Source organism: Salmo trutta, chromosome 11 (assembly GCF_901001165.1).
Source record: "Salmo trutta chromosome 11, fSalTru1.1, whole genome shotgun sequence".
Lineage (NCBI taxonomy): Eukaryota > Metazoa > Chordata > Actinopteri > Salmoniformes > Salmonidae > Salmo > Salmo trutta.
In genome coordinates, this window is record NC_042967.1 from 13,706,459 (window position 1) to 13,727,943 (window position 21,485).

At 46.2% G+C, this 21,485-nt stretch overlaps 2 protein-coding genes across 2 annotated transcripts in view; one reads left to right on the forward strand and one right to left on the reverse strand.

Annotated features, from left to right (window-relative positions):
* LOC115202245 (FRAS1-related extracellular matrix protein 2) overlaps positions 1 to 10,546 on the forward strand; it is a 45,402-nt gene extending 34,856 nt beyond the window's left edge. Inside the window, exons 13-24 of the mRNA XM_029766237.1 lie at positions 949 to 1,107; positions 1,547 to 1,850; positions 2,015 to 2,146; positions 2,357 to 2,688; positions 3,077 to 3,269; positions 3,582 to 3,686; positions 4,093 to 4,220; positions 4,646 to 4,780; positions 5,014 to 5,140; positions 7,482 to 7,669; positions 8,118 to 8,264; positions 8,525 to 10,546. Of these exons, the coding sequence (XP_029622097.1) occupies positions 949 to 1,107; positions 1,547 to 1,850; positions 2,015 to 2,146; positions 2,357 to 2,688; positions 3,077 to 3,269; positions 3,582 to 3,686; positions 4,093 to 4,220; positions 4,646 to 4,780; positions 5,014 to 5,140; positions 7,482 to 7,669; positions 8,118 to 8,264; positions 8,525 to 9,127 (2,553 nt within the window). The 3' untranslated portion in view covers positions 9,128 to 10,546. The remainder of the gene's footprint in view (positions 1 to 948; positions 1,108 to 1,546; positions 1,851 to 2,014; positions 2,147 to 2,356; positions 2,689 to 3,076; positions 3,270 to 3,581; positions 3,687 to 4,092; positions 4,221 to 4,645; positions 4,781 to 5,013; positions 5,141 to 7,481; positions 7,670 to 8,117; positions 8,265 to 8,524) is intronic.
* A 114-nt stretch (positions 10,547 to 10,660) lies between these two features.
* Positions 10,661 to 21,378, reverse strand: LOC115202247 (SWI/SNF-related matrix-associated actin-dependent regulator of chromatin subfamily A member 5). The gene is made up of 23 exons (XM_029766240.1): positions 21,087 to 21,378; positions 20,107 to 20,217; positions 19,836 to 20,002; positions 19,596 to 19,696; positions 19,032 to 19,132; positions 18,619 to 18,798; positions 18,074 to 18,229; positions 17,778 to 17,909; positions 17,503 to 17,571; positions 17,082 to 17,191; positions 16,749 to 16,975; positions 16,400 to 16,521; positions 16,014 to 16,166; positions 15,635 to 15,767; positions 15,366 to 15,514; positions 14,948 to 15,175; positions 13,809 to 13,922; positions 13,407 to 13,529; positions 13,086 to 13,218; positions 12,841 to 12,959; positions 11,832 to 12,044; positions 11,547 to 11,660; positions 10,661 to 11,297 (listed from the first exon to the last, which is right to left on the reverse strand). The coding sequence occupies exons 1-23, from the start codon at positions 21,159 to 21,161 to the stop codon at positions 11,229 to 11,231; spliced, it is 3,099 nt and encodes a 1,032-aa protein (XP_029622100.1). The 5' UTR covers positions 21,162 to 21,378; the 3' UTR covers positions 10,661 to 11,228.
* Positions 21,379 to 21,485: the final 107 nt, after the last annotated feature.

The following is a 21,485-nucleotide window of genomic DNA, read 5'->3' on the forward strand; positions in this document are numbered from 1 at the left end:
TCTCTCACTCACACTCTCACTCTCTATTTATTTAAACCTTATTTTACCAGGTCAGTTGACTGAGAACATATTCTCATTTACAGCAACGACCAGGGGAATAGTTACGGGGGGATGAATGAGGTGACCGTGAAGGTATGAGGGCCAGATTGGGAATTTAGCCAGGACACCAGGGTTAATACCCCTACTCTTACGATAAGTGCCATGGGATCTTTAGTGACCACAGAGAGTCAGGACACTGTTTAACGTCCCATCCGAAAGATGGCACCCTACACAGGGCAATGTCCCCAATCACTGCCCTGGGGCATTGGGATCTTTTTTTATTTTAGACCAGAGGAAAGAGTGCCACCTACTGGCCCTCCAACACCACTTCCAGTAGCTTCTGGTCTCCCAACCAGGACCAACCCTGCTTAGCTGCTTAGCTTCAGAGGCAAGCCGGCAGTGAGATGCAGGGTGGTATGCTGCTGACACCCACCTAGATCACCCACCGAGACACACACACACACACACACACACACACACACACACACACACACACCATATAAATACCCTCAGCAGGTCTCAGGGCATGCACACACACTTGAACACACAAATAGCCAGGCAGCAGCTGCCACTGTCAGCGGCCCCAGCACCCAAATCACCAGCTATTATAAAAAGACGTCCTGGTTGAGTCCATGCTATGAGAATGTCCCTCAAGTCAACCCACAGAGCAGTGTGACCTACAAACACAGCTATGTGGCATCCCAGACATGTACTGTACCATACCACTAACCTGACACAAATAATGCTAGAGGCGTACGCTCACTTTAACTCACTTTTCTCCTTTGGTATTACAAATATGCTGTTCTAAGGAGGACTCCACCTTCTCAAACGTCCAAGTTTACAATGTAGAACACAAAGTGTACAATACCCGTGGAATGGTGTTTTGAATCTCTCTCTCCCGTTCATCAGATGAGTAAGGCAATTGTGTACATCGAGGAGATGGACAGCGTGGCAGACGTCACCTTCCCGGCTGTGCCTACTGTGGTGTCCCTGCTAATGTACGATGACACGGCCCGCGCCAGGGACAACCCTCACCCCTCTACTGGCTACCCCATCGTCTGTGTGACGGTGAGTGGTGGCCACTGGGCCCAGACACACACACACGCAGAATGCAACCACCTAGACACACACACCTTATATCCAGGTGTTTAACCATGTAAAGCTAAGCTAGCGACAAGGTGGGAATACTTTCATCCAGTCCAAAAAGCTGAGGCTTCAAACTGAAGGTCTTTGTGTTTCATAGTTTCAAAACCTGTTGTTTAAGTGGTAAATCAATCCATTTTCCATTGAAATGCTTTCTCCAGTTCTGACTAAATCCTAAACGTGAGGCCCTTTCACCGGCATAACAAATGTACATATGTATTCTCAAATACATATTACCGACATACCATTGCATATAGCCTCGTAAACTTCACTTCACGTCTTGAGCTCGGTTTACAAGACTACTGTGTATAGTCCTATTACATGCCATAATCCCACATATCTGTGGCCCCTCCCTCACCTGCAGGCCTGCAACCCCAAATACCACGACTTTGACAAGACGGGCTCCATCTGCACGGCGGAGAGCATCAACGACACCCTGACCCAGTACCGCTGGCTGGTCAGCGCCCCCAGCGGGTCGGACGGGGTCACCTCGCCCGTGAGAGAGGTGGACACCAACACCTTCTTCACCAACACTAAGTCCATCACCCTGGACTCCATCTACTTCCAGGCTGGGTCGAGAGTCCAGTGTGCTGCCCGGGCGTTCAATACGAACGGGGATGCTGGTCTGGAGTTGTCCAGCCCCATCATGGTGGTCAGCAAGGAGGAGGGTGAGTAGAGACTGGGGGGGGGGGACTTCAGAGACATCAACCTTCATGACTGTTGATGACATCTGTTATATGTCCTTATTAGGACAGAGTTACGTAGGCCTTGTGATGGAGAGTTCAAGGATGATTGTCTGTCCGACAATAATATGTCTCGTGTGTCTGTGTAGGTCTGTGTCAACCCCGTATCCCTGGCACGGTGGGAGCTGAGCCCTTCTCTGCTAAGATCCGCTACACCGGCCCTGACCACCCTGACTTCCCCAACCTCATCAAACTCACTGTCAACATGCCGCACATGGACGGTGAGTAGCAGGCTCTGTCATGTCCTTACTTACTGGTCTAGAGTCAGTTTGATTGTTTAGCTCACATGACAATAGGACTGAGGTAGAAATAACTGATTCAAGATCAGTTGTCAAGGGTAAAAAGTTACCAGGTCATTAAAAGAGTTATAAATGTTGCAATTGATTGATGATGTATTGAAACCGTCTCTCTCTCACCTCTCTTCTCCTCAGGCATGTTACCGGTCATCTCTACGCGGCCCCTTTCCAACTTCGAGCTGACCCTGTCTCCGGACGGCACGCGCGTGGGCAACCACCGCTGCTCCAACCTACTGGACTTCAACGAGATCCAGACGGGCCACGGCTTCATCACCGACGCCACCAAGAACCCTGAGATCATCGGCGAGACGTCGCCCTACCAGTACAGCGCCGAAATGCGCTCCACCAACAGCCTGAGATTCTACAGGAACCTGAATCTGGAGGCTTGTCTGTGGGAGTTTAATAGTTACTACGACATGTCCGAGCTGCTCACCACCTGTGGAGGTTCTATCGGGACGGATGGACAGGTACTGGAGAGAGAGAGAGAGACATACACACATATGCACTGATGCAAACACACACACACACACACACACACAAACTGACATGCTGGCTGTTCTCTGTGTGCAACTCTCGATTACTCAGTCTGCTGTCGTTGTTTTTTCAGTAATTTGTCAAGTTGAAAGTAGACATTTTGAAATTCCCTCCGTGTTAAATTCCCTCCGTGTTAAATTCCCTCGGTGTTAAATTCCCTCGGTGTTAAATTCCCTCTGTGTTAAATTCCCTCTATGTTACCTTTCATGCTTGAATGCTCTGAAGTGTTCCTATCCTTCTGTTTTGTACTGTGGTATATGCTGATCCAGGTACAGTTTAAGGTGACCCTGACTATGTATCTCTGTGTTGCTCTCCCTCTAGGTGCTGAACCTGGTCCAGTCCTACGTGACTCTGCGCGTGCCTCTCTATGTGTCCTACGTCTTCCACTCCCCCGTGGCCGTGGGAGGATGGCAGCACTTTGACCTGCAGTCAGAGCTCAAGCTCACCTTTGTGTACGACACCGCCATCTTGTGGCAGGACGGAATCGGCAGCCCGCCGGAGGCTGAATTACAAGGTACAGCCAATTCGGCCCACTGTTGGTTATTTTAAGTGCTACAGTGAGGTGGATGACTTGCTGTTTTACTCAGTTAATACCTGTATAATTAATAGTCTGCAGGCACATTTGATTAGAATCTCCGAGCTGACGAGGTGACAAATCTGCCGATGTGCCCTTGAGCAAGGCACTTAACCCTAATTGCTCCTGTAAGTCACTCTGGATAAGTGTCTGCTAAATGACTAAAATGTAAATAATGTCTTATGCATTATTTCACCAGTGAATGATAGAGGTGGACAATAACCCTGGTTCGATGTAACTGTGTCCCTATAGGATCCATGTACCCCACCAGCATGAGGATCAACGAGGAGGGACGTCTGGTGGTCAACTTCAAGACTGAGGCCCGCTTCAGGGGACAGTTTGTCATGTCCCACCCAGGTATTACACACACACACACACACACACACACACACACACACACACACACACACACACACACACACACATAACCGATAGGGTGATTGCATAGCTTTCTCTCCTATTGGGTTGCACTGTGACCCAGATCCTGTACCGCTATTAGAATGGACCCGTCTTAGGGGTTGTTCTGCTAAATGTCAACAGGACATTACCCTTTTTCAGTAAGAATAAAACTACCATCAACAACGTAAAATGTGTATACCTTACAACGAGGTGCGTTCATCTTTAACTTAGACATACACTCTACAGTACAACGGCGGTCCTAAGACGTTGTGTTCATGTATGCCCTTGTCAGACACATAAAGCAAAGAAACGCTCAACAGAAGTGTATGTGTGAGACTCAAGAGAGGTTTGACTGTGTTTCCAGGAACCACTCTGTCGTCCATGGTGATGTGTGCTGACCTCTCTGGCCTGACCTTCACCCTGGCCCTGATCAGGACTGAGCCCACCTACAACCAGCCCATGCAGCAGTGGAGCTTCGTCTCTGACTTCGCTGTGAGCTGCCATCTTGATCATTGTATGTCTTAAAGGTAGACTCAGCGATATGACGTGGCTACGAGCAGCACCGTAGATATTGCGATGAGCGAGACTTCACTGTCACACACAGTATCTGCGTATGTGCACGGGTTCGCGTCACGCTGTTCGAGCGTGGTAGGTGCAGGACCAAAACAGCTGAGCGCTCTTAGTTGTTGAGGAAATGGACCCACTATGCTGTTTACGTTGTGTACCTATGTCATATCGCTGAGTCTACCTTTAACTTTGTATTCTTAGTGTTTGTGCTGAAGCCAACTGGCAGATGGTAATGACAGAAGACTAGCGTTAGCTTTAGCAGCACATACAGTATGGATACCAGACCAGCAGTAACTACCTTAAATGGTTGGTGTGTTTTAAAGTTGTTTTAATGATGTTGTTGTCTGTAGGTGCGGGACTACTCTGGCACGTACACAGTGAAGATGATCCCCTGCAGTGCCTCTCCCAATGGGGAGTTCAGCATTCCCCCTGTGTGTCACCCACGAGAACCCCTCACCTTCCACATGGACATCCGCTTCCAGCAGGTCAGCACCACCACCACCACTGCATACTCACTGTCTCTGGCAGACTAGCATACCCAAGACGCTAGAATCAAGAGGAAACTTTGTCATTCACCAATGCTGATTTGTCTTGGTGTTATATGAGGCCAAAAACAATAGTAGTAGATACTTGTTGATTAAATGCATTGAACCAAACGTTTAAATCTTATCAACTCTCTTGGTGCCTGTGTTTGACCTTTGCCCTCTGACCACCCCAGGTGAGTGACCCGGTGGCGGCTGAGTTCAGTCTGAACACCCAGATGTTCCTGCTGTCCAAGAGGGAGCTGTGGCTGTCGGATGGATCCATGGGGTTCGGAGAGAGCACCGACACAGCCTTCTCAGAGGGTACTGGACTACTACTGACCACTAGTGGGCACTCTAGGAACCACTAGTCAACATAAAGATAGATACACCACTAGTCAACACATAGATGGATACACCACTAGTCAACATATAGATAGATAGATACACCACTAGTCAACATATAGATAGATAGATACACCACTAGTCAACATATAGATAGATAGATACACCACTAGTCAACATATAGATAGATACACCACTAGTCAACATATAGATAGATACACCACTAGTCAACATATAGATAGATACACCACTAGTCAACATATAGATAGATACACCACTAGTCAACATATAGATAGATACACCACTAGTCAACATATAGATAGATACACCACTAGTCAACATATAGATAGATACACCACTAGTCAACATATAGATAGATAGATACACCACTAGTCAACATATAGATAGATAGATACACCACTAGTCAACATATAGATAGATAGATACACCACTAGTCAACATATAGATAGATAGATACACCACTAGTCAACATATAGATAGATAGATACACCACTAGTCAACATATAGATAGATAGATACACCACTAGTCAACATATAGATAGATAGATACACCACTAGTCAACATATAGATAGATAGATACACCACTAGTCAACATATAGATAGATACACCACTAGTCAACACATAGATAGATACACCACTAGTCAACATATAGATAGATACACCACTAGTCAACACATAGATAGATACACCACTAGTCAACACATAGATAGATAGATACACCACTAGTCAACATATAGATAGATAGATACACCACTAGTCAACATATAGATAGATAGATACACCACTAGTCAACATATAGATAGATAGATACACCACTAGTCAACATATAGATAGATAGATACACCACTAGTCAACATATAGATAGATAGATACACCACTAGTCAACATATAGATAGATAGATACACCACTAGTCAACATATAGATAGATAGATACACCACTAGTCAACATATAGATAGATACAACACTAGTCAACACATAGATAGATACACCACTAGTCAACACATAGATAGATACACCACTAGTCAACATATAGATAGATATACCACTAGTCAACACATAGATAGATACACCACTAGTCAACACGTAGATAGATACACCACTAGTCAACACGTAGATAGATACACCACTAGTCAACACGTAGATAGATACACCACTAGTCAACACATAGATAGATAGATACACCACTAGTCAACACATAGATAGATAGATACACCACTAGTCAACACATAGATAGATATACCACTAGTCAACATGTAGATAGATATACCACTAGTCAACACATAGATAGATAGATACACCACTAGTCAACACATAGATAGATAGATACACCACTAGTCAACACATAGATAGATAGATACACCACTAGTCAACACATAGATAGATAGATACACCACTAGTCAACACATAGATAGATATACCACTAGTCAACATATAGATAGATAGATACACCACTAGTCAACATATAGATAGATAGATACACCACTAGTCAACATATAGATAGATACACCACTAGTCAACACATAGATAGATACACCACTAGTCAACATATAGATAGATACACCACTAGTCAACATACATGCTCTTTCCATGACAGACTGACCAGGTGAATCCAGGTGAAAGCTATGATCCCTTATTGATGTCACTTGTTAAATCCACTTCAATCAGTGTAGATGAAGGGGAGGAGACAGGTTAAAGAAGGATTTTTAAGCATTGAGATAATTGAGACATGGATTGTGTATGTGTGCCATTCAGAGGGTGAATGGGCAAGACAAAAGATTGAAGTGCCTTTGAACGGGGTATGGTAGTAGGTGCCAGGCGCACCGGTTTGAGTGTCAACAACTGCAACACTGCTGGGATTTTTCACGCTCAATAGTTTGTGTATCAAGAATGGTCCACCACCAAAAGGACATCCAGCCAACTTGACACAGCTGTGGGAAGCACTGGAGTCAACATGGTCCAGCATCACTGTGGAACAGCTTTGGACACCTTGTAGAGTCCATGCCCTGATGAATTGAGACTGTTCTGAGGGCAAAGGGGGTGCAACTCAATATTAGAAAGGTGTTCCTAATGATTTGTCCACTCAGTGTATATTATTAGCTGTTTTATCTTATAGAACTCACACAGCTTTCTATCTAACTGCTTTCTGAGTTTGAATGTAAAGATCATATTTAACAGTCTAATAACCATTTAATGAAGCTTTCAGTGCTTGTTGAACTGTCACAGAGCAATGGACACCACCCTCCTCTAACCTCTCCCTCCATCCCCCTCCATCTCTCCCTCCACCCCCCTCTCCAGGCTCCTCTATCTACGGCCGTGTGATGGTGGACCCAGTCCAGAACCTGGGTGACTCCTTCTCCTGCAGTATAGAGAAGGTGTTCCTGTGTACAGGAGCTGACGGTTACGTCCCCAAGTACAACCCCACCAACAAGGAGTATGGCTGCCTGGCCGACGCACCTTCACTGCTCTACAGATTCAAGATCCTGGTGCGTACGGAATTCCTCTGGAGTTTTGTTATGGTCACTTTGAATGCAGTTTGGTCAGTTTTGCTATATTTATTAATTCATTAATTCACAAGTAATTTCTTGCTTCAACCATCTACAACCATTTGTGTTCTTGACATCTCAGTACGTGAGCCATGCTGCTGTTAGGCTGTTGAAATACATTTTACGTTTTAGTCATTTAGCAGACGATCTTATCCAGAGTGACTTACAGGAGCTATTATGGTTAAGTGCCTTGCTCAAGGGCACGTCGACAGATTTTTCACCTAGTCGGCCACGTTATTCGAACCAGTTACCTTTTGATTACTGGCCCAATGCTCTTAACCGCTAAGCTACCTACCTCTAATCCATAGACATCCTATACAATATTTCTAAGTTAGGTTCTATCTCTAATTATTTCAGCGGTCTGACCTGTGTGTGTTTTCCTCCTCAGGACAAGGCTCAGCCAGAGACACAGGCCACAGCGTTTGGAGATGTGCTGTTTGATGCCACTCTGGCGCTGGACACTCCTGGAGGCCTGCCTCTGGTCAGACAGCCTGGTTCAGACGGATTCGCCCTGTCCTCCTCGCCTCTCTTCCAGGTCAGCTGACACACGCACGCACGCACGCACGCACCCCCCCCCGAGTGGCTCTCTCTTTGACTCTAATCGTACCTAATGGTCTGTAAACTGGATACCAATGGGAAAATAGTCTCTGCATGGTTGAATTAAATCTGGTTTCTGAAATCTGAGTTTGATTACTTGCACAAAAAAACTAGAATTTTCTTGTAATCACACACTGAAAGGTATAGGCCAAAGTCTTTATCACTAACCTCAAGCTCCACTGTGTCTGGATGTTCCAGGTGGCTGCAGGTCGGGAGTGGTTCATCCACACCATCTACACCGTCCGCTCTCGAGACAACGCCAACCGTGGCATCGGCAAGCGCAGCCTGGAGTACCACCACAGCCTGTCCTCCGTGGCCGACACTCAGCCCGACCTCCACCCCTCGTCCCTGGGTCGCTACCGTCGTGCCGCCCCCGCTCCGGACCTAGCCCAGGACATTGGCACCGACAACAATCGGGGAACCAACATCCAGCACATCGCTCTGGACCGCACGGACCGCCTGGTGGTGAGCCAGCGCCAGCCATGGGGTGGACGTGACCGGGCTGGGTCGGACCGCGACTCACCCTTCCTGGAGCGCCCCCTCCTGGAGAGCTCCGGCAGGGAGCCTGTGGACACCTCCACCCTGCCCACACTGGTAGGCCTGGCTGGGTTGATCCTTCTCACCTGCCTGGTGGCCATGGTGGTTATTCTGCTGGTGCGGCGCAAGAGGAAGAACCAGAAGAAGAGCCAGTTCCCTCCCTACTCCACCTCGTCGTGCTCGGCCTACAGCGGAGGGAGTGGCAACAGCAGAGAGGGCATGATGGGTACTGGGCGCAGCAGCTTGGACAGCTCTGAGGTCTAGGCTCAAGACTAGAGACAGCCCTCCTACCAACACCATCCCGTCCCCGTGGCCTTCTGATAAGACATTGACAGTTGTCAACAGTTCCACCCTTTACCACTGCAGTGCCGTCTAATGGCTCTATCCAATCCTTACCGCTGAAGCGTTATAGATTGCGTGATAGAAATGTAAAGGTCATTTCCGATTGAGCCGACATATGCAGCGTTTACCGTGAATACAGCCTCCGCTAACTCGGGAACAATGGCTTTCAATTTCAATCGCGCTGTAACACTTGAACTTCAGCAATACGGATTGAATAGAGCCCTAAGACAGGGCTAACCCTGCCTTCTGCTAGCACTGAAGACAGCACAGCCAATTCTTGGGACAGTTGATGTCAGTTGTGTGTTGTGGGCCTATAACCAGAGTATGAATGCATGCATGGCTGGCCAAGCCTGGAGAGAAAGTCATGTGAGGATCCATGAACCCTCAAAAGTGTTTTCACCCCTTTTCCTGTGGTATAACATGGGTTTTAGTCCCCCTCAACAACGAAATTGTCAGAACTCCATTCAGGTGTGCTTTAGTTCATATGTCAAATATTAGGAGTCCCCAAGGGCTGATGTTGTGGAGAATACCCCTTCCAACTATGCTAACTGCCACAGCTGAACATCCCAATTAAATCTTAAAACAGTAATGGCATCTCCAGAAGGTAAAAGCAACTAAATGTCCCCCTTGATAGTGCAGAGCAGCTTTGAGGAGACTATTCTGTCCTGTTTTTCTTAAGAGAACTAGCCTACCACGGTATGTTTGTTGTCGGTCCTTCAATCCGTGTCAACTGATGTGTTTTTTGAGTGCGAGATAGAGAGCCGAGTGGATCGAATGTTGCGTCGGTCCGGTCAAGGCTGGCTGTATCAAATGTGCTACATTTGTGTATTTTCTAATATTGATTGATGCACTGCAAAGCCCTCAGTCGTCAGCAGGTGTGCCCACTGCAGCAGAGCATAGACATGGTGCTATTCAATGGGATTGTGATTTTAGCCATTCAAGTGCGTAAACTATTAATTCAGAATGTTTTTATACATTTTTGTTTCAGGTGCGGTTTTAAAAGAAAAAAAATCACATGTATGTGCATATTATTAACTCATAAGTCTGTACATACCTGCATGTATAGGATATTCAAAGTCAACACAGGACAATGCAAACAAAAAATATATTAATTACTAAACCCTGGTGCAACTTGAAGAATATGTAAACCCCACATTTGATGCTGTTTATCAACTGAAGAATGTGACAATTTAAGTTAATAGGTGCCAATTAGTTAAGGTATAGAAATTTGTCTCCGACCAATTTAGATCAAATTGGTGACTTATCAATTTTGTGATAATTTCAATCAATTGTTTGATGTACTCCAACTTTAACTGCCAAATACAAATGTACTTTTCTGAATGATTTTGGTCCTAGTCTTCACTCAGACTGCTTGTGAACGCCCACTGCTCTTTGTGTGAAAAGCTTTGCACAAATATTCAACATAAGTATTTTTTTTGTTGCATAAGAATAGACTTATTTAAAAAAAGGGGTAATTTATTAGTGACACGTTCCAAAAATACATTTTCTACAATGTAGGTCGGTAACATAACAGAGTGGGAGTGGGGATACATACAGGTATCGTTACAATCAATGGAATGTGATAACATAACCAACAGGCATAAATACATTTCTCGTCACCTCAAGTACTAGTAAAAAAGGGTAGAAAACAACAAAAAAATTCAACTAAATCAGCGCAGCTGCAGTATGGCAGTTAGTCCCTACTAGCAGGCCTGTGAATAGAAGGAATACTATAGGGAAAGGGGGATACCTAATCAGTTATATAACTGAAATGTGTCTTCTGCGTTTAACCCAACCCCTCTGAATTAGAGAGGTGCGGGCGGCTGCATTAAATCCACACTAAGAACCTAGGTTCCCTCCTGGAATCTTCTAGATAGAACGACACGCTATAGTGAAGAAAAGTTCAGTCCTCTTGGGTTTTATACAGTAAATCATCATCACCACGGTAACCCGTACAAAACAAACAGACGCTACGGCTACTATACTGCTGCCTGCCGCTGCCCTCATTCTGACCATCACCACCTCACAGCTTTAGCTTTTTCCTGCGGCCTCCTCGCTGGTCTGGGGTCCCTTCTCCCTTACGCTTCTGAGCCTGAGGAAGTGTGGGATGAAGAGGAAGACAGAAAAGGAGTGTCAGCTCAAATAATCATAAAAATCGGCACTTCATAGAATAACGTCTGCTTACAATGGTATATTGGTATAGACAAGATTATATAGTGGAAAAGAACATTGTGTGATATTGTTAGTGTCGTGTGTGTCTTCCTGGACAATGCACAGAGATAGAGGACTGCATGACCAGAGAGTTCAGTGATGGGCAGGAAGTGGAACGTTGTGATCTTACAGAAGACTGACTACGTGGTCCTTTCTTCTTCTTCTCCGCCTTCTCCCTCTCCTCCAGCTCCATGTTCTCTCGTTCAATCAGGGTGATCAGGGTGTTGCATCGCCTCTGGAGCTCCTACACACACACACACACACACACAACTCTTGAAATGTATAATGTTTTGAATGAATGGTTATCATGTTACTGAAGAAGTAAAGACACATTTCCATCTACAGGTTGTACTCTATTGATTCTACAACAAAGTTGTACTTAATTCCACTGTCGGCCCGGGGCCACTCCACTCACCATGGCGGTCCTGGACTTGAGGAACCAGTCGAAGCGGAACTGGGGCGAGTTGCGGATGCACTGGCGCAGCTCGTCGTAGACCGACTCCTTTTCGAAGCCCAGCTTGTGCAGCATGCAAATGAGGAAGCGGTCCTCCTCCTCTGTGTAGTTCTTCCCTTTGTTGGTGCCGTACGAGATCCTCAACTGGTGGAACGGCGCCTTGTAGCGACCAATCTACAACGAGGGAGAGAAAAGATGTCCTTCAGGGTGTATGGTAAGCCTCTGGTAGACATGATCAGACACCAGCTCCAGACACATTCCTTCAGAAGGGTTGGGAGGGCCCAGACACATTCCTTCAGAAGGGTTGGGAGGGCCCAGACACAGTCCTTCAGAAGGGTTGGGAGGGCCCAGACACAGTCCTTCAGAAGGGTTGGGAGGGCCCAGACACAGTCCTTCAGAAGGGTTGGGAGGGCCCAGACACATTCCTTCAGAAGGGTTGGGAGGGCCCAGACACATTCCTTCAGAAGGGTTGGGAGGGCCCAGACACATTCCTTCAGAAGGGTTGGGAGGGCCCAGACACATTCCTTCAGAAGGGTTGGGAGGGCCCAGACACATTCCTTCAGAAGGGTTGGGGGGGGCCCAGACACATTCCTTCAGAAGGGTTGGGGGGGCCAGACACATTCCTTCAGAAGGGTTGCGAGGGCCCAGACACATTCCTTCAGAAGGGTTGGGGGGGCCCAGACACATTCCTTCATAAGGTTTGGGAGGGCCCAGACACATTCCTTCAGAAGGGTTGGGAGGGCCCAGACACATTCCTTCAGAAGGGTTGGGGGGGCCCAGACACAGTCCTTCAGAAGGGTTGGGGGGGCCCAGACACAGTCCTTCAGAAGGGTTGGGGGGGCCCAGACACAGTCCTTCAGAAGGGTTGGGAGGGCCCAGAGGTTTTCACAACTGCATCGAGCATCTGATCAAAAGGTCTAGGCTCCCCAATGTTGTTCATGTTAATGATGACCTCACTGAAATGGCTTACCTTTGTGTCCAGTGCTTTCTTGATGCTGATCCTCCTCTGGATGCGGGCCTCTCCTCTCTCGATCTGAGCCATGATCTTCTCAATGTCCTGCAGCTCGTTGCAGCGCTCCCAGAACACAGCTGTGCACACACACACGTTTAGATCTCTGTCATACACTTGGGAGTAATGTCCACTAACTATATAAGACGTAAATTCAGATACATTTCTGCGATAAAAAAAAAAGGGTAAATGTTTTTTCTTCTTACCGGAATATTCCATGACTTCCTCTGGGGTTTTGCCCTCCACCTCTCTGGCGATGTTCTCGATGTCGTCTCTGCCCCACTTCTCATTGGCTTTGATGAACTGGTTAAAGTCACGCTTGTTCCAGATGGTGAAGCCCTGTGGAGAGATCGATGACAGTTTGTAACGACACTAGCCACAAATGCTAACATTTGTCTCTACTTTGTAGTTGAAGCCATTAAAGAGTATCTCAACTGAACTATATGTAGTTCTATAAGTATGACATGGAGTAGGGCACTATGATGAATGTCTAGAGTGTTTAAGTTGGTCTTGTTTCAGCCAATTACCTGCGAGAGGAGGTTCTCCTTCTCCTCCAGCTCCTCCTCTGATAGGCCCTCGGCCTCGTCAATCTTGGCCTGCTCCTCCTTCTGGTGCTGAGCCGAGTTGGGCAGTTCTGGGTTACGAGGAACCTGGAGAGAAAATGTATATCACAAACACTCAACAGATACATCCCATTCTAAACTAAACCGACTGTGTTGGTTTGAAACTGCAAAATGGCCGCCGTCTGATGGAACATTATCATACTGACGGCATCATAATTGACCACAGAGGAGGCTGGTAAGGGGAGGACAGCTCAAGCACATATATACCATTCCAGCCATTACTATGAGCCCATCCTTAGATTTTAAGTGGCACCTGCCATCACTGATGTACCACCAGTTACACTAGTAACAGTACATGTTGTATACCTTGTAGCCAATAGTCTTCCTGTAGAATAGGATCTCTTTCTCCAGCAGTTCAAACAGCCTTGGGGGGAAGAACTGGAAGTCCTGCACATTGGGCTGCTTAGGTGGACGAGGAGCCTGGAAGAGGAGAACAGCAGTTTAAGTCATGGAGAAAGATGGTCTGGAAGAGGAGGACAGGAGTTTCAGTCATGGAGAAAGATGGTCTGGAAGAGGAGGACAGGAGTTTCAGTCATGGAGAAAGATGGTCTGGAAGAGGAGGACAGGAGTTTTAGTCATGGAGAAAGATGGTCTGGAAGAGGAGGACAGGAGTTTTAGTCATGGAGAAAGATGGTCTGGAAGAGGAGGACAGGAGTTTCAGTCATGGAGAAAGATGGTCTGGAAGAGGAGGACAGGAGTTTCAGTCATGGAGAAAGATGGTCTGGAAGAGGAGGACAGGAGTTTTAGTCATGGAGAAAGATGGTCTGGAAGAGGAGAACAGGAGTTTTAGTCATGGAGAAAGATGGTCTGGAAGAGGAGGACAGGAGTTTTAGTCATGGAGAAAGATGGTCTGGAAGAGGAGGACAGGAGTTTTAGTCATGGAGAAAGATGGTCTGGAAGAGGAGGACAGGAGTTTCAGTCATGGAGAAAGATGGTCTGGAAGAGGAGGACAGGAGTTTTAGTCATGGAGAAAGATGGTCTGGAAGAGGAGGACAGGAGTTTTAGTCATGGAGAAAGATGGCCTGGAAGAGGAGAACAGCAGTTTAAGTCATGGAGAAAGATGGTCTGGAAGAGGAGGACAGGAGTTTTAGTCATGGAGAAAGATGGTCTGGAAGAGGAGGACAGGAGTTTTAGTTATGGAGAAAGATGGTCTGGAAGAGGAGAACAGCAGTTTAAGTCATGGAGAAAGATGGTCTGGAAGAGGAGAACAGCAGTTTAAGTCATGGAGAAAGATGGTCTGGAAGAGGACAGGAGTTTTAGTCATGGAGAAAGATGGTCTGGAAGAGGAGGACAGGAGTTTTAGTCATGGAGAAAGATGGTCTGATTCATTCCACACAGCTATCCCAGTGGCATGCGTATATTTGTAAGTTGCTCTGGATAAGAGCGTCTGCTAAATGTAAATATAAATGTATACATAGCCAGAGGCCGGCGGTAGCGAGGCTTACCTTGGGTGCTTTGGGCTCGCTGACACGCAGGGCCTCTCTGAAGTAGGCATCCACTGCGTAGTTGGCCTTCCTCTCTCTCTTGGGTGGCTCGATCCAGTTGGTGACCACCTTCTTCTTCTCCCTGTAGTCCTCTCCTTCGAAGGTGTACACACTGTTGTCGGACTCCATGGTGAAGTTCCTCAGGGAGCTCTCGCCCATGGTGTTCATCTTCTCCTTCAACTCCATGGTCTGTCAGATACAAACACACAGCAAAGCGTTAGCATCTAGCTATACATTGCTAATGTGTTTGGCCTCTAGATATCAACCCACATATAGCAATGCTAATGCTATCACATATTATATAAATGATCCGAGTGCAGATAAATGCTAATGCTAGGCCCAATGCCAGCGCTAGGTCCTTGTCCGTCTGTGTTCTGACCTTCTTCTCGCCTCGCTCCAGGATCTCGTCGATGTCATCGTCGGTGATGTCGCTCTCCTTGGAGGCGAAGACGTGCGTGGCGCCGTGCCGGATGATAGACAGCATCTCATCCTTCCCCAGCTTGTTGGCATTGGGATCCACTAGCCTTCCTGCAGAACAGACACAGTAGACACAGACAAGTCAGCCAGTTGCATTACCAAGGCATTGACTTCAATAGTGTAGATTTGAAACTGGGAAGAGGAGATCCAAAATGGCCACCGGTGTAGTACCTTGCTGGATGACGATGGAGTCCAGTTGGAGCTTCATCTCGGCCCGCTCCACAATCCTCTCCTCTACTGTGTTTTCCGTGATGAAACGGAACACACGCACCTGCTTCTTTTGACCAATCCTGTGAGCTCGGTCCTGAGAAGAAAAGTTAAATGAACCAATCAGGTAAGTGTCTAACAGTTACCAGGTAGAAGCATCTTGATAAATGAAGTTACTGGTGAGAGATTCTATTGAATGTAAGCTCACTTGTGATATGATTCAAACTAGGGGCAATTGACCATGTTAAATCTGTAGGGCAAATTCTAATTAAAGTAATAGTAAAATGTCATATAAAAGACTGATTAATTAGTCCACTAACGTGGGTCAATGAGAGGTACTGACCATGGCCTGCAGGTCGACCTGAGGGTTCCAGTCTGAGTCGTAGAGGATGACCACGTCAGCTGTGGCCAGGTTAATACCCAGCCCTCCGGCCCTGGTGCTCAACATGAAGATGAACTTAGGGCTGTTCTCCTCATTGTACGCGTTGATGGAGATCTAGAGGAACAAGGGAACATGGGAAATGTAGTGTTAAATGAAGTGTGTTCAAACTGCAACGAGTTAAATTGTTTGTATTTACAAGCCATTTATTAGCCTGGTCCCAGATCTACGTGTGCTGCCCTGCCAACTCCTATGGTCAATGTCACACCAAGGCAGCACAAACAGATCTGGGACCAGGGTAATAAGCCACTGCCGTTAATGAGATCCAGGAGTGGGAGTCATAGTCGTACCTGTCTCTCCTCGTGGGGCGTCTGTCCGTCCAGGCGACAGTAGCCGAAGTTGCGCCACATGCAGTAGTCCTCCAAGATGTCCAGCATCCTGGTCATCTGGCTGAAGATCAGCACACGGGAGCCTGGGAGAGGGAGGGGAGTTCAAAATGGCCGCCAATCAATCATCCACCATGCCTACATTGCTGCAACTTTAACATAGTAGTTTGAATCACAAAAAGTCTGAAATAGCCTTTACACAACACTGTCTCCATATCAACTTTAAAGTTGAAAGGGCCACAGAGCCATCAAACAGGCCATAAAAACACCAATTTTGTAACTGGTCTTAGAGGGGAGCCTTTCGTCCACCCACCCTGGGCCTTCATCTTGGGCAGCAGCTTGTCAAGGACAGCCATCTTGCCGCTGTTGACGGCCAGGTGCAGGTCGGTGGTGTAAGGCGGGCCGGGCTCGGCCCCGTCAAACAGGTACGGGTGGTTGCAGCACTTCCTCAGCTGCATCAAGACGTTGAGCAGACGCATCTTGTCCATCTTCCCTGCAGAGTTCAGGATGTCTATGTCCTTCATCAGGATCTTGGTGTACCTGAGGAGAGACGGGACAGTGTTTTCAATACACATTATGGTGCATAGGGCTGAAGAATTCGTTTGGCAGGGAAAGGGCACACGTTGACTGTGTGATGGCTACTCACCATTCTCTCTGCATCTTACTCAGCCCCACATACATCTTGATCTCTTTCTTAGGCAGCAGAGACTTCTCCACCTCATTTTTGATACGACGCAGCAGGAAAGGACGCAGTACCTACACACACAGAGAGAGAGAGAACATGGGGGAAGGCCCCATAACACTATTTGATAAAACCTTACATGGTTACATGTTTAGTTCATTAGGATCCCCATTAGCTGTTGAACATGCAGCAGCTACTCTTCCTGGGTCCACAAAAAACAGTTATAGACAAGAACAACATAAGATGTTATTACATTCAAATAGAAAGTAATACATTGTCAAGACACCAAGAGACATAAATACTATTTACTCACTATTCATATATACACAGTACATATTCACGTATACAGTACAGTTAAATGTAAGGAAGTGTTTCAGATACTTACAGTGTGAAGACGTTCCACCAACTTCTGATCCCCCAGGCAGTTGTTGGTGTCAAACCACGAGTCAAAGTCCTTCGAGAGAAAAATTAAAAGTTAAATCAATCCATATTTTCGGGACCCTTTAAATAAGTGAAAAATAGAGAATATTGTTATTTTCACTAAGTGTTACTAAGCGTTATTCCTAAACTGTAGTATTAATGTAGGGTAATTGTCTGTGTGTTCAACAATTTGTTCCCCTCAGGTACATTAAAGTTCATCCTATTTTATCTGCCTCTTACCTCTGAGGAGTTGAAGACGTCTGGCAGCAGGAAGTTGAGCAGGGCCCAGAGCTCGTGGAGGTTGTTCTGCAGCGGGGTGCCGGTTAGCAGCAGACGGTTGGTGGTCTTGAATTCACGCACTATCTCAGACAGCTACAGCACAAACATACACAGGTAAGACAAACCACCTAAGAGTCTTTTGTGAGTTGAGCCCATTGACGTTTTGTTAGTGTACATACACATTTTAAGTCACATATTTACATTTAATCAAATATGTATACAGTGTGTGTGTGTGTCAACTTTAGAAGCTCGCTAACCTTTGACTTCTCGTTCTTGATCCTGTGGGCCTCGTCGATGACCAGGTACCTCCAGTTAAACTTCTTGAACACGGCCTTCTCTATGATGAGCATCTCGTAAGAGGTGACACACACATCCCACTCCCCTGGCAGCAGCACATCTCTGATCAGGGCATTCTGGGGGGGAAAAAAAGAGGGTGAAGATACAGGGTTATCGGTGGGGCACAAGACCAAAGCCCCAGCAACATCACCAGTCTAACGCGCTGCAACTGCTGTAGTACAAGTTATTGAAAAATGACTGACTTGCATTGGCTTGCATTATGCAGAATATCCATTAGTAGTCTTATTTTACAGGAAATGTACGTGTTACGTTTTCAGTTGCAGACGGAGATAGACATTAACTGACTATTTCCATGACAACATTTCTTCCCATATGGAACATTGGAAAACACATAAGCCTCAACACTGTCCCACAGTCACCACCCAATGCTTTCCAGTTGATCTACAGCAATCAACATGCCCTGTTCATTTTACATCAGAGAATTCTGCTGCTGCTCATAGCTCACCCTCTGCTCTCGGTCTCCGATGAGGCAGACTGCTTTGAGGGAGGGGACCCAACGTTTGAACTCGTTCATCCAGTTGTACAGGGTGGACTTGGGCACCAGCACCATGTGGGGCCCGGGGATGCTCCTGTAGTGCTTCATGTACCCCAGCAGAGAGATGGTCTGCAGGGTCTTACCCAAACCCTGAAGGACAACAAGCAAGGTGAGTATATATAAAATAAAGCTCAATAATTTGAATACCGATTTTTAGCATGAATGGGTCTTTGGATGCTGTTACTGCTGTAGTCCAGGACATGAGTCTCTCACACACACACACACACACACACACACACACACACACCAAGAGATATACATGTAGAACTACCGGAATACCAAAAAGGTAACATTTGTCACTTTATTTTGAAACGAGAACCTACCATTTCATCAGCAAGGATCCCGTTGATTCCGTTCTCGTACAGAGAGATGAGCCAGTTCAGACCACGGACCTGGTAGTCTCTCATTGTACCCCCTTTTACAACTGTTGGGAGATAGATACAGCACAACATACTCAGTAGTGCACAAGTTTGACATACTTTCCATTCAAATATGGACTATAGTAGTCCCAGTCAGGACTTTGCTACATTAAAGATGCACTATGCAGAAGCCATTTCATGGATGCTAAAATTCTAATAGTTCACCTAATTTCAGTTTGTGACAAAACAAGCAAGTTTAGTGTAGAGAATCTTTGTAACATGTAAACCGCTGTGAAATGTATTTTCCATAACATTTTGTATTTTCAGCTGTTTGAAGCTGGTGTACAAAACCGAAAGTAAAAGATGCAAAACTTAACCATGGATAGCATAGAAAATGAGTACCTAGAACAGATCTACCGCATCTTAGACTTGCTTTCAATGAGAATGACAGATCTATAACACGCATTTCTATGTGAATTTGGTCAGGTCGCCCAAGAGGTTAATAAGTAAAACCATGTGACTGCTTACAGGAGGGAGATTCGTCGAAGCGGGTGCAGACGTTGGTGGTCTTGCTGCTTTCGCTCAGCAGCTCTTCATCCTCTTCCTGCTCTGTGCGACGATGACGGTTACTGTCAAAGAGAGAAAGGTGTACCCGCAATTCATCAGAGACAGCATATCAAATGCCCCAAACGTACACCAAATGTACTCCCACGGAAGACTGACGAATCATAAGGTCAAGTTATTCTGCGTGTTGCGCTGTATACTCACTCTCCGACCGAGAGGAGATTCTGTTTCTCGTCCTTCTTGACACGAGGGCGTCCTGGCTTCATCTTGAGCGGGGAGGTGGGGGTCTTCTGGGCCGCAGGTTGGATGAAATGGGCAAACACCTCTGTCTGCTTCAGTAGGTACTCAAATCTGTTGGTCCGGTCTGATGCCTACACACAGAAAAGCAGTGAAACTTTGTGAGCAACAAATTACGTTTACAACCGGATAATTAGATATTAAAACTGAAAATGAACATCTAGCAGTGTGCCATTACCACTTTCTCCTCATAGGCTGGCGCTGTAGATGAAGAGGGGTCCTCATCTTGGGCATCCTGTCCGGCTTCAGAAGACTCCTCCTTGCTGGCCTCTGACGCGTCATCCTTTTCCTGGAAAAGAGGAACGTAACTCCACTTTCAAAACAACTGAGAACTCAGACATCTCTGACTTCTGACCTAAGTGGCTTCAAGATAAGTGGGAACTCGAAAAAAAGAAGAAAAAAAACAACCTCCGACTGGGAAAAATATTTTGAAAGGTCATCTAACTCGGAATTCCAAGTCGGAAACTTGGGCATCTTTCTAGAGCAGTGTTTCCCCAACCCTGGTCCTCGAGTACCCCCAACAGTACACCTTTTTATTGTAACCCTGGACAGGCATACCTGGTTCAACTTGTCAACAAGCCCTAAATGAGTTGGATGAGGTGTGTTTGTCAAGGGGCTACAACAACGAATCTGTTGGGGGTACTAGAGGACCAGGTTCTGGAAAAACTGCTCTAGAGCTCCGACTTTCAACCTGAAGATCACTGGCGTCACGATTTGACTGGGACTTCCCTGTTGTCTTAACGTGAGCTAAGCTGCACTAGTATAAAGAGGATCGAATGCAGCGTCAAACAGATGTAAACAACTGCTACAATTGTATAGAAACCCTTGATGCGTATTAAAATAAAGTGTATTAGCTGTAACGTTAGCTAGCATAGTGAGCTGAGTGTTTATGAAACAGGCTAGCTGCTAGCTCTACTATACAGTACTGCGAGACACACTCTCCGGGAAGATGGGTCGGAGCTGTCGATTAACGTTAGCTAACGACGCAAATGCTAGCTAGCTGAACAACTCGAGCTAGCAAAGACAAAGTTTGAGATGGCTCGATTTGGAAGTCACAAAGGACATGTGGTTGATTTTAGCATAATCTAAAACTTGTTGAGCCATTTTTTCGAATGATGGGCTCAGAATTTGTATTATTATTATTTTGTTCAGGCTCACCTCCACTCCTCCGGTTTCTTCAAGTTCAACTGCTTGCTCTTCCCGCAGCTCCACGCCGTTTCCAGTCTCGGACATTGCTACCGAATTTCTTCCTCGATTTAAACCGATCGTCTGTTTATTCGATTACTTCGTCCGCCTATAAATGGCAGCTATGGTTTTCAAAAACTTTCTTTCAGAAAATACGCTGCTATAGTCCTACTGTTTATTATGAAAGAGATTGACTGGCTACAAGTGATTCATTCGCTAGCTTCCTTTCCCCGCTACCCGCGTTCACAAAGGTTCCGCTTTGTCTCGCGAGACTTTGGTAGCGTGGCTGCGTGTTTACTCCCAAAATGCAAAAACTGCACAAATTTACTGACTTATAACCCATCTGCTACATCTATCAGTCTAAATGCTATG

What these genes read in the sequence shown, in the direction of transcription:
- LOC115202247 (XM_029766240.1), bottom strand. Translation starts at nt 21,161, where the DNA reads ATGTCCGAGACTGGAAACGGCGTGGAGCTGCGGGAAGAGCAAGCAGTT. An exon ending in CAGCCTATGAGGAGAAAGTG is followed by an intron (nt 20,003 to 20,106) that starts GTAATGGCACAC and finishes TTCTGTGTGTAG; the next exon opens with GCATCAGACCGGACCAACAG. An exon ending in CGCCCCACGAGGAGAGACAG is followed by an intron (nt 16,167 to 16,399) that starts GTACGACTATGA and finishes TTGTTCCTCTAG; the next exon opens with ATCTCCATCAACGCGTACAA.